Below are 16,046 nucleotides of genomic sequence, written 5' to 3' on the forward strand. Positions count from 1 at the left end.
AGGAGTTACAATGTGGGATCAGTCAGCTGGGACCATGAATGGTCCCTTGATTGAGACAGGACTCCATTATGACATAACAGATTTCCTGCCCGCTGATCCAAACATCACTACGGAGCGTGTAGTCAAATTTTTGTTTTCTAACCAACAAAATGGCGTCCTCTGTGATGCGTGACTAAGGATTTCTTAGTACTGCTTCTGGTATCATGGATAGACTAATAGCACAACTTTGGGTGCTCGCCTAAACGATACCTGCAGGATTTGTAGTCTTGGAACAACTAATTGTGCATATTGTTTAGTGTGTATGCACGATTGTGTGCTCTAGTGGGTCTCATGCCAGTATTTATGGTTTACCTGGCTGCACTCAGAAGATATCCTATACAGCACTGTACAAGTTAATAAGGGACGGAATGAGATATCCTTACCTCGTTCATTACATCACACCATGTCTACAGGCAATCTCGGAGGGACTGGCATGAGATTGCCTGTGTGTTCCAATGCTGGATATAATCTGAATATACTCTACGTTTTGTGGTGCTCTGTGGCCATTTTTACCCTAAGATGCCACCCGTGATTCTGTCCTGTGTATTCTTTACTACAATGTGATTTCAGACGGAGGAGAAGGGAACCATTAAAACTTTAATACAATGCTGAGGATTGCATGTTGTACACTGGTTTCTTGGACCACTTTGTCTCTCCCCTCTGCCTCCAGCAGGTGATCAAATTCAGTGTTTAGAACACACAAGCTGCCAGTGACGAGGGGAAAGGTCAGTAGGGAGAACTGAGGCATTTGCATACAGCATATGGGAGCATAATGCACATATTTTGGGGGTGGGGAATGGGATGCTTCACTGTAGCCTGGCACAAAGATGTACCAGATGGAGTTATGGGGCAAATGGGACTTTTCTGAGTATTCTCTTTGTGGATACGTCTTCATTATGACCCCAGAGAATGCTGCCATTACTGGTCAGGTCATGTGGTCAGCAGTGTAGATTGCAGACTTCCAAATGCAGTGATGTTGTTGGGTTGTGAGATGAACGTCACACTAGCAGCAGCTGGAGAGGAACGGTCTCTGATCTGTGTAATTTAGTGCTCAAATAGTATCTCTGTTTAAATAATGAACAAAACCACAATTGATATTTCACGAACACTGGTCTGCTGAGGAAGAGAATATATAGTGTAGTGATTCCCAAACTGGTGGGTGGGCACGAATGATATCATTGTGCATGTCCTTCAGTGTGTATCCACTATATTGTAAACCTTGCATGCTCCCGCGGATCGTTATCGATAACCCTGATCGCCTGAACATGCAGATATTGATTATACCATATGTAAACCAGCCTGGGTATCCTTTAAGCCGTAGGCAGTGGCTAGACGAGGGCTGGGCAATTGCGGCCCTCCAGATGTTGAATAACGACACATCCCAGGATGCTTTGCATTAGTTTTGCTATGTGGCCATGCTGAAACTGATGCAAGGCATGCTGGGATGTGTAGTTCCTCAACATCTGGAGGGCCGCAATTGCCCAGCCCTGGGCTAGACCATGTCTAAGTCGACCACCAATGGTCAACAGTGACTAGGTCGACACTTAAAAAGGGTTGACAGTCAAAAGGTCGACTTGAGTTTTTCATGATTTTTTTTTTCAAACTTTACTATCCAAATGGGCATAGAGTGGGAATATATAGTGTGCTGATCGCAGCCAGGCACCGTGCCGAAGCATGGAGAGCGGATCGGTACATATATACAGTATCCACGTCCATGTACTATTCTATAGAATCATGTTGAGCTTTTGACAGTCAACATTGCCTATGTTGACCATTAGCTTGTGTCAACCTTTTGGCAAAGACTACTTAGTCACTGTCGACCATTAGTGATCGACCTAGTGACTGTCGTCATAGACAATGTCTATCCTCTATACCAGGCCTGGCCAACCTGTGGCTCTCCAGATGCTGTGAAACTACAAATCCCATCATGCCTTGCCAGAGTTTTGCTATAAGGTAGTGTTAAAACTGTGGCAAGGCATGCTGGGGTTTCACAACATCTGGAGAGCCACAGGTTGGCCAGGCCTGATCTATAACATAACCCTTAAAGCATGGCTAATTAGGGTTCCTTGAGGACCGGATTTGGGAAGCCCTGGAACAAGCCGAGCCTTTTATATTCTATGGCCATCATGCTAATGATCACACACCTTCAGCAGGCGTCCTTTTAGGAGGGGGAGGGGCTTCTCTCTCTGAGCAGTGTGAGTGGCTGCCTTCTGCACTTGTGCCAGTGTGTATGCATTGTGTGGACACAGTTTTAGTTTTTGTCCTTACCTTTTTGCCATATGGGAGCCTATGCCGTAAGGATGTGGGTAGGGCTACTGCCTATATTTGAGGAAGAAAGTTAGGGTTCATTATTGTCATAGGTGGAGTAGGAAAATAAGGTTTAAATGAGCCCCAATATTGATGTATACATTTTAGGTGCATTCATTTGCATGTTCAGTTTTGGAGTTGCAGCAATCACAGGTGTAGTTTGCCTGAGGAAACGTTAAGATTTTAAAAATCTTCCTAGGCTTCTAATGTGGAGATTTCAAGGCATTTTCGCTTAGAAAATGTCACTACGTCACTTCGTGTGTAGGGGCCATAGCAATGCGCAGCCCCGCGTGTTGCTATCACCCGGCACTTAATATCCATCTGGCTGGATGTGAATCTCAGTCAGAGAACACTGGACTTGAGAAATCACACTGCGCTGACACATCGCTGTGTGCTGAGCGCTCTTGCTGCTCGATCTAGCACCGCTCAGCCGCGTCTCCCTGTGTGTAGGCACTTTAAAAGTTCGGATTTGGTGCAAAACAGGTGTTCTTCTGGTGTTGACAATGTCACACCGAGGTCAGAACCACTTGTGAACACATGAAAGGTTCAGCATCTTTAATCCTGCCTATAGCATTACCAGAATTAATACATGGGATTGATGTTCCTTACACTAATCTGCATTTGGTCATACTTTGGTGACTGCAAGTGTTTTCAAGGCCTTAAGAACATGACCTAGACCTTTTCAATTTGGGTATGTGGCTATTAGGTCGACTGTCAAAATGTCGACCACTATTGGTCCACAATGAAAAGGTCAACATGAGCTTTTCTTGTTTTTTTTGTTGTTGTTGTTGTTAAAACCGACTTATTCTTTACCATCTCAGTGGGCATAGATGGAGAATATACTGTAATAGTTTAGTGTTTATTCTAGCACCTGCCATATTTGAAAACCCATGCAGTTCCTCTTCCCTGCCTGAGGTGTCTGCTGTGGTGTTTCTAGCACAGGTCTGGTTTGCATATCAGTGCTGATATACAGACCACACTGTGCTAGAAGCACTACAGCAGACAGCGACACCCCAGGCAGGGAAGAGGAACTTCATGGGTTTTCAATGTTGGCGGGTGCTAGAATGAACACTATTGTATGGACAGCGATGATCGCTATCATCGCTGGGGGGAAAGCCGCTCAGTGCAAACACACTGAGCCGCTTCCCCCTGCCTGGCGCTGTTAGCAGGGGGTTTGCATAGTGCAGCGCTATGCAAAGCCGCCCTCAAAGCCGCTCATCTGCTGGTAATACCAGCAGATGAGCAGCTTTCCCGGGCCATACACACTGGGCGGATTTGAGCTGAAAGATTCTCAAACTAGCTGTTTTGAGCAGCTTTCAGCTCAGTCGCCCAGTGTGTATGGGCCTTTACAAGTTGCAGTATTATGTTTTGGATGGTGGATGTGTTTTATGAACCACTTGGGGCAGAATTGCATCTCCAGGACACTATTTAACATTTGTCACATTTGACAGGCACTGTGTTAAGGTCCATACACATTGGGGAGTTTGCCCAGCGTGTAGGGACAGCGATGATGTGAAAATTGCTGACCTGAAAATCGCTAAATGCATTTATCTTCCCCCCTGGCCAATGATTTTCATAGGGGGTGACCGGTTTTTCATCGCAGGACGCTATGGAAAGCCATCCACCCTATAGCCGTTCTTCTGGAAATACCCGCAGATGAGTGGCAGCCGGCAATGATGCGGGAGCGTGCATCACTGCCCATCGGCAGATTTTGAGCTGAAAGTAGCTCAAACAACAAAACTGAGTTACGTTCAGCTCAGTCACAAAGTGTGCATGGGCCTTAAGAGAGCCCAGACTTCATGCGCATTACCTGTTTGCTTGCATGTGTTTACATTGCTGGTGCTCTACATCAGCATGAAACGGATCTTTAGAGTAAATGTCGTCTTTATTTAAATAGTCATTTGTTTTTTCATTTGATGACACACAGGTCTATTTACTAAGATTTGATGATAGAATAAGTGGATGGATATACAGATGTAGCCATGCTCCTTTTTGTCGCGCCAGGCTATTACTGTTCTCTGACCGCGGTCTTCGGAATTAATGGGTCAGTTGCCGGCTGTGAATGGTTTCACAACAAAGGTGAACATGGCTACATCTGTATCAACCAGTGCCAACCAACCAGCCCCTAACTGCCATGGTGCAGACTCTTATCTGGTCAACGGATCAACAGTGTGAAGATCGATCATGATCTAGTCGACCACGCTTCTTGTTAGATGCCTGAAGATAGTATACGGCGTCTAGATCGACCGTAACGATCCTTAAATCAACGGGAACGTGATAGACAGAAGCTCCGGAGCAAACAGTACAGTGCATACACATTGAGTGATCTTGTTCAGCGATGTCACACAGCCCCTGCCTGAACATGCAGTCCTTGACCATAGCATTGACCTGCATGAACAGATGACAGTAGATATAGTTAACGACTTGCGAGAATGCGCAACGTTAATGATACTGAGCGTACACACTGGACAATATGAACAATATATCATCTAGTGTGCATGGGGCTTAAGAAAAGGGGTTGAGGCATAATCATTTCTCTGTTCCTCCATGTCATTATAAATCTAATGTAAAGTGTAATGTGTTTATCCTTGTGCCAGCAGTAATCTTATCTTGCAGTTGTGGGCATTTTAAACTGTATTTTACTTTATTTTATAAACGTTGTCGCCGGGTTAGAAATCTGACGCTTCTAAAGCAAGTCCCCAATTTGTCCCAGACTCCTGCACTCTAATTGTCATCCTTCCTCCAATGTGTCCCTATAGCTTTCTGGCCTGCTCACCCCAGTGTCCGCATACAGTCAGAAGGACATGAGAAACTCCTACCCTGTTAATCCCCAGAGTAGAGCAGCAGAGTTCACACTGTGATGAACCCACAGAAACAAGAAGGTTCCCATAATCAAGTCTTCATTACTGAATGCTCCTAATGGAAGATTCATATGGAGCTGTGACATGCGATAATCTTCTACTTGACACTTTGCTGCTGATCTGTGTCTCCGGGGTGCTGTTTTAGGACCCTTAAGGGTTGCAGATGGAGTGAGACGTCTTCCCACACACGAATGCTCTCACGAGGTGGAACTGTGCATGTTCAGACTAGTGGAAATGAAGTGTTAATGTTAAAACAGCCTGAGCTGCGCAGGTATTTGGTGACGAGTATTCGGTCACATGTTGTGATTGGGCTGCCTCCTGAATCTATTTAAAATGACATTAACGCACAAGCGATCAGCAGCCACTTACCTATCTAAGAGCATTTAGTGCTGCCTGGCATAGAGCCCTGTTAGCTGAGCCTTGCTCGAAACTCCATTAATGACATAGCCGTGCTTCCCTTAGCCAATTTCATATTGCACAACATTGTTGGCTGGGCCCCAATGGTGAATTTGCATTGCATGCAGCTGCGGGTTAACATTGCATGCGAGCATTCAAAGGTCAAAATCACCCATGAGTGCATCTTGCTGAGCTGGTTCCATAATCCCCCAGCTGTACCTGTACTCACACTATTGTTCTAGTTTAGCTGCAGGTCTGTCCAGATATGATGTCAGGGTTTTTTTTTTTTTTCTAAAATCCGAGGATTCAAGCAGGATGCCACTGTGCACAACAGGAAGACGACATTAAAGTCTCAGGATGGAATGCCTGACATGATTCCAGCAGCCAAATGTTAAACAGCTGAAAAGCATCCGGTTCTATTAAGACACAAAGGCAGAATCTCTAGTGTGTGTAATTATCAGTGGTAGGGATACTGCAGAGAATCCTGATAATACAAAGCAGGGAGTGACTGTGTAAAGGTCTCGCCCAACCACATTGCTGCAAACCCAGCTTGGTTTCTGACAGGTAGAGAAGCTACAACTTACTGCCAATGCTTCAAGACTCTAAATACAGGCCATATTAGCTGACGGGGATTAGTGCAGCAGATGGTAATTAGTGCAGGCGACTTGTCATCGCAGGCCTCGAGGGACCGTACACATGGGTGCGTGTGCAAAATGTAACACTGTTCTAGCTGCATGCACAGTGCTGAGTTTCCATAGGTCTTGTTTCTTCCCCCTCAGTTACCCTATTCTATATTTCTATCTGCTTGGCATGTTAGGCAGCACAGTAGTTAGCGCTTTTTGCCTCACAGGACTTGGGTGATAGGTACCAGGCAAGAACAAAACCTATCTGTGTGGAGTTTGCATGTTCTCAACATATTTATCTGGGTATCTTCCCACGCTCCATGAAAATCTGAATGGATCTAATATGTACCCCCCCCCAGTGAAAATAAACTTAGAGTACTGTGTATTTGGTGGCACCATAGAAACATTGTGGCGTTACAGTGAACATTGTAGAATGCATGTTAAATCAACCTATGCTTGTCTGTCCTACTCTAGCACTGATTCCCCCCTCACAGCCTGCCTCCTCTCTCGCCTCTGACTTCCGCCTTACTTGCACTCCCATTCCTAGGGAGACTTTCTTCCTATGTCCCACAATCTCCTGCTCTCTTATGCTGCCCAGACGCCACCCCCTACCAGTGCTGTGGTACAGCTGTTCCGGTTGTCAGACTCCCCATGGCAAAAGCAGCTGTGAGCTGTAGTTCATTTAAGCTTCTGAGTAAATGTTGTAAGACAGTGGGTCCAAAACTGCTTGACATATAAGTGGATGGGATTATTTCTGCATGCTAACCCTCCAGAGCCCCCTCGCCTATTAGCGCCTGGTAGGCGGTCCTTCCAGATATTGGAATCACAAGGTTGGGGCATAGTATACAGTAGGTGCGCTGTTATAAGGATCAGTGATCTTGCTAGTATGATTGTTCCCCAACTTGGGAATAAGCTGGATGTCTATATAAATCAAATTGCTTTGCGCAGCTCGTGACCCTGTACTGTATATATGTTATACATTTGTACTGAATATATAACCATTATTATAGTAGTTTATAATTAAGAATACATTTTTAGAGTTATTCCAAAACTTGTTTCTCTTCAACTCTTTGTCTGCGCTACGCCATTGTCCGTATAATGTGTATTAGTGAGACTCTGGTCTGGTGGCACCGGTCTTGTCAACCTGCGACTCTACAGCTGCTTTGAAACTACACATCCCAGCATGCCCTGCCACAGTATTGCTATTAAGGCATGTGAAGTGTGTCAGGGCATGATGGGATATGTAGTTTTACAGCAGCTGGGGAGCCACCAGTTGGGCAGGCCTGTGCTCACAATTGACACACCGCAGTCGGTGGAGGCTGAAAAGATTTATTGCATCAAATAAACCCAATAATTATAGTTGGGGGTTTTGTTTTGTTTTTGGCGATTTTGAGAAAATCCCATCGGTAATTTTGAGGTATGATTTTGTTCCTTTTTAAAGCTGCTACATAATTTCTATAGCCGTTATTTAATATATACATTTATTTCCAGGTATTGGCAAAGTGAAAAGGAAACCGAACATGCCGGATTCCTCTTCTACAGCAGATGAAAGCTCCGACACAGAACGTCTGTATGACCTCAACATGCCAGCTTACGTGAAGTTCACATACACGGCGGAGAGGGATGATGAGCTGTCCTTGGTGAAAGGCACAAAGGTTATTGTAATGGAAAAGTGCAGTGACGGCTGGTGGCGGGGTAGTTACAATGGACGCGTTGGCTGGTTCCCATCAAACTATGTGACTGAAGAGAACGATAGCCCTTCCGGTGACCAAGTGAGCACGCTTTCAGAAAAACTGGCAGCCGTGGTCAACAATCTCAATAACGGTCGCTCGCTTCATGTCGTCCAGGCGCTCTATCCGTTTAGCTCATCCAATGAGGAAGAGCTCAACTTTGAGAAAGGCGAAATGATGGATGTTATAGAGAAGCCAGAGAACGATCCAGAGTGGTGGAAGTGCCGGAAGAGCAATGGTCTTGTAGGCCTGGTGCCAAAGAACTACGTCACTATAATGCAGAACTTTCAGCCCAGCTCAGGTTATGAACCACTGCCGCCGCGCTGTGACTACATTGGACCTTCTGTCTCGGGACGTTTTGCCGGCAACCAGTGGTATTATGGGAAGGTAACGCGACACCAAGCAGAAATGGCACTCAACGAGCGAGGAAATGAGGGGGACTTCCTAATTAGAGACAGTGAATCTTCGGTAAGTGGTCTATTTTATGTTTTTAACTCTTAATAACGTCCATAATAATGTACATATTTGTGAATTAGCTCACTCTTGATGCCGGGAATTGTGCATGGTAATTGATATCTCTTTGTTGACCCTGAGTATTATATATAACATTATCTTGTGGGATGGACCTTCTCCTTACAAAGAGATAGACCTTGTAATGGAATGTGTGATGCTGTGGTATAAAGTCATGTTTGTCAGCTCAGTAAGTCTTGTCTCCTACTCATCTAAGTACAACCCGTAATTGAGTGACTATTTGTCCATATTGTTGTGGTACACTGCTGGATTGGCCTTTCAGCCCTGTCCTTCTATTGTGTAACACTTAATAATCACTTCTTATGGTCTATAAAATCAGCACAGCTTTACTGTACTCTGTTTATTGGTTCATAAAATCAAATACATATAAAAGAATCATAAAGGCATAGATGAAAACACTGGTGTCTAAGTTGTACGCGGGCTTAGCCACCATATTAAATGACTAACTTTATTACTATCTATTCCTAATGTAATGCGCATATTACTAGCAGAAGAACGCCAGAATCCAGGGATTATGTAGCATTTTATGTAGTCAACAGTTTTTTTTTTTTTTTCTGCACGTAACCGTTCCAGCCACAGTAATGTGAACGTATCCTTGTAATTATTGTGGATAACCTAAGCAGCATGTGCGGACAGCATGTCTGGGCTCCTGAAGCAGCTGTGTTTGTGGTGTAATTGCTTTTATAGACGCTGTCTACAGCTTTTTATTTTCAGTAACGGTTTACATCTTTTGTCTTGGTGTATGTTTTACATAGGAGAACAGGAGCTATTGTTCATTTAAAAACAAAAAACACCTCCTGTTCCTCAAGAGAATGAGTGGCCAAATTATCTCCTATGGCTGCTATTCCTCATGCTGGGTACACGCCAGAACGATTCGGCCTCAATCCCCCCAACTTCGATACAATATTGACTGATCACATGTAAATTGGGCATGTATTGGCATGTATTAGATCAGATTCCGATCCAGCCATCAGGTGAAAGCCGCTCTGCCAGAGTCTCCCCCCGTCACTGTGCACGAGTGCGAATACACACGGGTTAAACCACTCGCAATCACTCATCGACTTGTTTTCCCCCTGTTCACAGCTGCGATCACCATGGGGAGGTAGAGGCCACTGCTGATGTCGGAGGCCCTCCCCAGGACTGGGCCCGCCTGCCTTTTTAAGGGGCGCTCCCAGAAAATGCTGAGGTGCCGTCTACAACAAACTCCCCCTGCTATCAATCACCATGCGATATCCATCGCTGGCTTTGTTTTATCGCTCGGGCTGCTAGTTTGCAGCAGAGATAGATAGATATTTTGCTTGTCTCCCGGTCACAAGATATGTCTGGTTGTTGCAGTTTTATTTTGTGGGTTTAGTAAGTGGCTAAGATGCTGGTTCCATATTTTCCAGTAGCAGAGTGCATCCTACTGTAATGTGCGCATGTAGACCTTCCTTAGGGGGGTTATACACAGTCTCTTACTGATTTGCTCCTTAGGAATATATTAGGAGAGGGCTTAAAAAACTCCAAAACAATTTCTCAGTTTGCACTGGTGGTGATTACTAGTTCTAAACACAGCAGCTGCACAGGCACATGTTACACTCCCAGATACAGATGTGTTCACGTAGTGTTCCCGCTAGGCTGTTTTAGCAGGGCGCTGCGCCCTGCCCATTTTTTAAAGGGCAAAATGCGCCCTGCCCCTCTAGCAGCGCCCCGCTAAAACAGCCTGGTGCCTGCCCGACTCCTTGCACAGCGATGCCCAGAGCTTCCCCGGCATCAAGGCACCTTCCCCCTGTGGTGAAAGCATCTTCGGCGCGGCCGGGCCCGCCCCCTTTAGGGACGCCGGCGGCCCGGCCCGCCCACTTTCGTGACGCCGGCGGCCCGGCCCGCCCACAGAATAAAGGCATGCTGCATGTCGGTTTAATAAGCAGAGTCTGCTTTTGTGGCATATTCACACAGCGATGCGAATTAAACACATTTCTGGGTAAGAAATACACTCTGTCTAAGAAAACACTGTAACGTAGCATGCCTATATGCAAACATGGCCGCAGTTGCACATAGAATATAGGCATTCCTCTTATTTTATTCAGCAGAAGTTGCTTTTGTACATAAAAAATGGAAAAATTCACAAGCAGACACTTACCACTACCTCTTACTAGAAGGGCTGTAAATGCACACAGTGGCTAGATGTATATGGACAAGTGCAGGGTTACTCATTGGGATGGGTTTACTGGCATTATATATTTTTAAAATCAAGATTTCCTAATCTTTCTCCTCCTCAGGAGGTATGTACAAATAAATGCAAATTTAATCTAGAAAATCAATATAAGTTTGTAAATGGATTACAAATATAGTTTCTCAGATCAAGTTCACCATGTGCAAGACCAAACTATCACCTGATTGGATTGATAGCATAGTTGTACTACACCAGGGGTGGCCAAACTTGTCCTCAAGATCTACCAACAGTTTATGTTTTTCAGGCAGCCTGTGGATCTATAGTAGGAATGAATGCAGCATGTTTGAAAATGTGACAGTTAGTAATGACTACAGCTGTGCAGCAGCTAGGTGATTAGGAAAACGTGGACCGTTGGTAGATCTTGAGGATCGGTTTGGCCACCCCTGTACTACACTGTATCAAGTTGGGGAAGTTTAAAATGTGCAGAGAGCTTTACATTTGGGAGTAGCATGACAAAAAATTATGTTGGTGTGCAAAGCTTTCCAGCATTTGCAGGCTACATGCAAATACAGCTAGTGTTTACCCTGCATGCGAAACCAAAACTGTCTATTTGCCCCTAACCTTTACCCATAATTTACAACTTGAGAATCCTAGGTTATTGCACATGAATGCTGAACAACCTGTGATATATTTGTCTGTGGAAACCGCTTCACCCTAGCAGAGTTTTAAGGCCCCCATACACTACGCGATTTGGGCCCGATTTCACCTGATTGTGGAGGATCGGGTCGAGAAATCGGGTGAAATTGCCCAAATCGCGTAGGGTATGACATCTGATCTAATCCGATGCGAGGTCCCGTGCGCATCGGATCAGATCTGGATTCCGGAAGGTCTGCACTTAAGATAAATCTTATGTGCAGCCGGCAGGGAGCAGGTCCGCAGGAGTGGGGACCGGAGAGCAGGGTCTGGTCCATGGGAGCTGCAGAAGGGGTAGTGAGCTAGCGGCAGGAGATGTGGCTGGGAGCGGTGTCCGGTCCAGCTGCAGGAGGGGTACTGGGCTAGCGGCAGGACTGGAAAGGTAGCGGCAGGGAGGGGGGACCGCAGAACAGTCCAGGTAGCGGTGAACGGGAGAATAGGAAACATCCTATTCAAAATTTTGGACGGGCAGGGCAGCCGCTGATTGGCTGAGCTCTCCCGCTCGCTGCTACCCGGACTCTGTTCTACGGTCCACGCCTGCCGCTATCTCTCCGGTCCTGCCGCTAGCCCACTACCCCTCCTGCAGCTGGACCGGAGCCCGCTCCCCACCACATCTCCTGCTGCTAGCTTACTACCCCTTCTGCAGCTCCCGCGGACCGGACCCTGCTCTCCGGTCCCTGTTCCCCCGGACCTGCTCCCAAGGACCAGGACCCTGCCCCCGCCACGGACCCTGATGCCACCCCGCCTGCAAGCTCCCCCCAGACCCTGCAGCTCCCCCGGCTTTACATGTGATAAATCGATCTGATTTATCACATGTAAAAAATAGCACATCAAGTGCCAAATCATATCAGAAGCTGCCGGGGGTGGGTGAGCTACAGAGGAAATGAGTAACATGTAGTCCCACTTCTTCACTGTCCAGCACACAGCTATAGTGATTACTACGGAAGGAACTGGAAAGTCCTCCTTTAACCCTTTGTGTGCCAAGTGAATTTGTCAAAAATAATCTTTTTTTACATAACAATTTTTATTTGAATTTATATAACAAATTTGAGCGGCGCTGGCATTTTAAGAGGATGTTTTGCACACCTGTGTCACATGTTGGCACTCAAAGGGTTAAACAACAAGGCCGTTTGCCGTTGTCGGACTCTCCCTTGCGTACAAATGTGGGCCGAGAGCATTAAATAGCTGGTTTGTTTCTAAGTAAGTGTACAGCCTATGAAACGGAGTGATCTATTTTATGATCGAATTAGCATTTTAACTACTGCTGAATTATATGCATGTGGTATTTGTTTTTAAGCACACTGGTAAGCATATTTATTAGGCAATTATATTTTTTTACTATCATTTCTACTACAGTCAGACATCCTGAAATAGGGTTTATGTTTCCGCGCAGCACTTCTGTTACTGCTGCGTTTTCATGCGGTTTTAAGGTAAAACGTGATCTCAAAGCGTAAAAATTCCCTAAGATGCTGAAAGCGCAGAACGATGTACACCAAATGGACCTGTACACACACACTGTCAGTCCTGTGCTCACTCTATCAGTTTGGGCATTGCGTACATAAAAGATGGGGGGGGGGGGGGGCATTTGAATTGTTTCAGTTATTTTTGCAATATTAACGCGTGAGCAGATTTAGGTTTTTAGTTTCAAAATGACGCGCCTACTAGTTCTACGCTTCTTGCAGTCTGCTGGTATTGCCAAATGACCCCAGTGTAGTACTGGTGTGTTGTCATTCCCAGCCTTAATTTGAACTATCCTGATGTAGAAATGTAATATAGTCGGGCTGGTGGGGCTAATATCCGATGCGTAGCTGGGGTCCGTAAATCACTTGCCTGTTATTTTGTTCCTTTGTAATGTGCAGTGAGCTTCTTGTTGCTAATGCATGGTGCGATCTCTGCGGCTATGCCCTGGCCCCATGCATCAGCTTGTAGGGTCACGTCCCTGTCTGCATAACTCCAGGACGTCACTGGCTCCAAGCAGGAGGTTCCATGTTGGGTTTGAGCATCTATAGATGGGTAGTTTAGGCTGTGACTGTGGCACATTAGTGCAGCGGGTATGGATCATACATCAGACAGCAGCTAGTTCGACGGGGCCATTAGGTCAACATGGGGATGGCCGACAGTCAAAAGGTTGACATGGGTGGTTTCACTTTTTTTTTGTCCTGAATTTTGACACCGTCGACATGGACACTAACGTACCACCTCGTCCCCTCGCATGGCTCAATGTGCTTGCCATACTTCGGGCATGGTGTAGCGCTGCGCTCGGCACACTATTTTATTCTCCCACCACACCCTAGTGGATGGTAGGGCATGAAATACCGCCTGTCGGCACATTTCGGCTAAAAAAAAAAGTGAAAAACCCCATGTCGACTTTTTACTGCCGACCTTCCCCATGTCGGCCTTCAGTCATGTCAACCTTGTGGTGTCGACCTAATGCTTGTAGTCCTAATGACCATATCCCAGTGCAGCATATACATCACTTCTATCAAGCCCCATACACACGGGGGAGATATATTGCTGAGCAATATATTGCTCTGTGTCTCCTGTTCATCAGCGACCAGAGATGGTCGCTGATGAAAAAGAAACTGCCGGGGGGAGCCCGGCAGTGGAAATCAGCTGGTCGCAGGAGCATGTTCCTGCGACCAGCGATCACTACAGGGGTAAAAACGTGAGCGCGCCCCTGGCGATATATCGCCGGTGCACACTCCCATCGCGGGCAATATGGTCGCTCAGCGACCATATTTCCCGCAGTATTTCACAATATCACCCCCGTGTGTACGCACCTTTAGGCAGCCACCTCCTGACCACAGTTGCAGATGTGCCTGATAAGGATCTGATTACATTGGATAATGAGGCAGTTAGATGTTTTGGGGCTATGAATGGTGTAATGTTAGGCTAGATCTCTGCGGCATTGTGTGGCCATTATATCACCTAATCCCTTTAACCATTTGGAGGGATAAATGTATGATGTTGGGGATCCCAGTAAATTGACATCTAACATGGTTTTGCTTCTTGCCCATGTTCTGTAGCCTCCTGGGCTTCTCGCTGGTTACCTCCGTAATATAATCGGGCTCAATGGGAATGCTAATTTAGAGCCCTTTTGTGGAATATGCTACAGTAATGGACACCTGATGTGCCTTAGTTGTATTATTACTTGCTGTACCTGAACTACAATGGGGTAGGTGACCTGTGGAACTACACATCCCAGCATGTCCTATCACAGACTCTATGCCACTTTATACTGGGATGTATAGTTCCACAGCAGCTGGAGTGGCATTTGGTGACCAGCGCTGCTGCAGTAGGTACTGTAATATGAAATCACAGACACTAAAAAGCGCCCTACGTAGCAGTCATTGGTTCCCATTAACAAAGTATCAGCAACTGTTTTCATTATGTTGGCCATTGTCTGACGTCTAATTGTTTTTCTCTCTCGTCTCCTTTTCAAGCCAAATGATTTCTCCGTGTCATTGAAAGCCCAAGGGAAGAACAAGCATTTCAAAGTACAGATGAAAGACAATGTGTACTGCATTGGCCAGCGCAGGTTTACCACCATGGAGGAGTTGGTAGAACATTACAAAAAGGCCCCAATTTTTACCAGCGAGCAGGGCGAGAAACTCTATCTAATCAAGCCTTTGTCATGAGGAAGTGGTCTGAGAAGTAAGGGTTGGACGGAACTCCAGGTTAGGTGCGTTCTCTGAATGACTGAACACCCCAGAATAGAACCAAAGGCATCTCCTGGCCCTGCTGAGAAGGACCTGTTCTGTACCGTTACTCTCCTCATCCGTTGGATTATACTCCCCTTTTTCATGTCCTTTTTCTAATTGCTATCTACACTTCCAACATTGTGTATACCCTTCTTTTATTTCTTTCTCTCTCTACATTCTGCCTTACTATTGTAACATATCTGAGACTGAGAAATGTGTAACCTCTGCATTTTGGGGTTCTGAGCAATGTGATTGTGGTTTCCCCTTCCCCCGGCGAGGATCACATCGGATGACAAATACGCCACATATCGCATCATCATGCTGCTTTTGTTATGTCCACTCTGTGCTTTAGACTATGAATCTGTTGGGCGTCCTCAACCTGGATGGAGTGCTGTCTTCACTGTGGAATATACCCATGTCTGCCGCCCCAGTCGCCGCGTATCAGACTGGCGCCGCCTGTAATCAACCTTTTCTTCATTTGTTATTTCCTTGTTCGTATCCAAAACATTTCATATTTATTTGTTTACAAAGCAATGACAGCCTTCTAGGTCAGTTACTCAATATTTAATGCACCCTATACCAGGTCTGAGTACCTCTCGCTCTGTATCTTGCCCTAATTAGAGACGATTTCATTCACAGTGCTGTGAATCACTTTCTATTCGCTGTTATATCAATATGTATTTTTTTTTTTTTAAATATATATGTGACCTCTTTAAAAATAGTCTTTGCAACCTGTGTCATGCCCAAATATTACTGATCTGTGAGCCCCATTCTCCTCTGTGGCCGGGAGTGTGTTTTGGGACTTCCAGCTTATTACTGGTAAGTAGGGGGCCTCCAACTGCGTTCCTTCTGCCAGTTAGTGTCACAATCCACAAGTGTTATATATGTTACCTTACATTGTTGGGTTTTTTTTTTTTGGGGGGGGGGGGGGGGGGGGGGATGGGGATATTTTTTTCCTCTTTTTATGTGTGCCAAAGCCTTTAGTTAATTAAAGTATTTTCCCATAGTGTTAT

The 16,046-nt window shown here is 45.7% G+C and overlaps 1 protein-coding gene across 2 annotated transcripts in view; it reads left to right on the plus strand.

The window, feature by feature from the left end:
* The window catches only part of NCK1 (NCK adaptor protein 1), a 103,807-nt gene extending 88,136 nt beyond the window's left edge, over positions 1 to 15,671 (plus strand). For both annotated transcript variants that reach the window (XM_083178458.1, XM_083178459.1), the window contains 2 exons: positions 7,718 to 8,424; positions 14,776 to 15,671. In XM_083178458.1, coding sequence (XP_083034584.1) covers positions 7,718 to 8,424; positions 14,776 to 14,970 — 902 coding nt within the window. In that variant the 3' untranslated portion in view covers positions 14,971 to 15,671. The remainder of the gene's footprint in view (positions 1 to 7,717; positions 8,425 to 14,775) is intronic.
* The last annotated feature ends 375 nt before the right edge of the window (positions 15,672 to 16,046 follow it).

This window comes from Crinia signifera, chromosome 3 (assembly GCF_055691185.1).
Source record: "Crinia signifera chromosome 3, ASM5569118v1, whole genome shotgun sequence".
In the NCBI taxonomy this organism is placed as follows: Eukaryota; Metazoa; Chordata; class Amphibia; order Anura; family Myobatrachidae; genus Crinia; species Crinia signifera.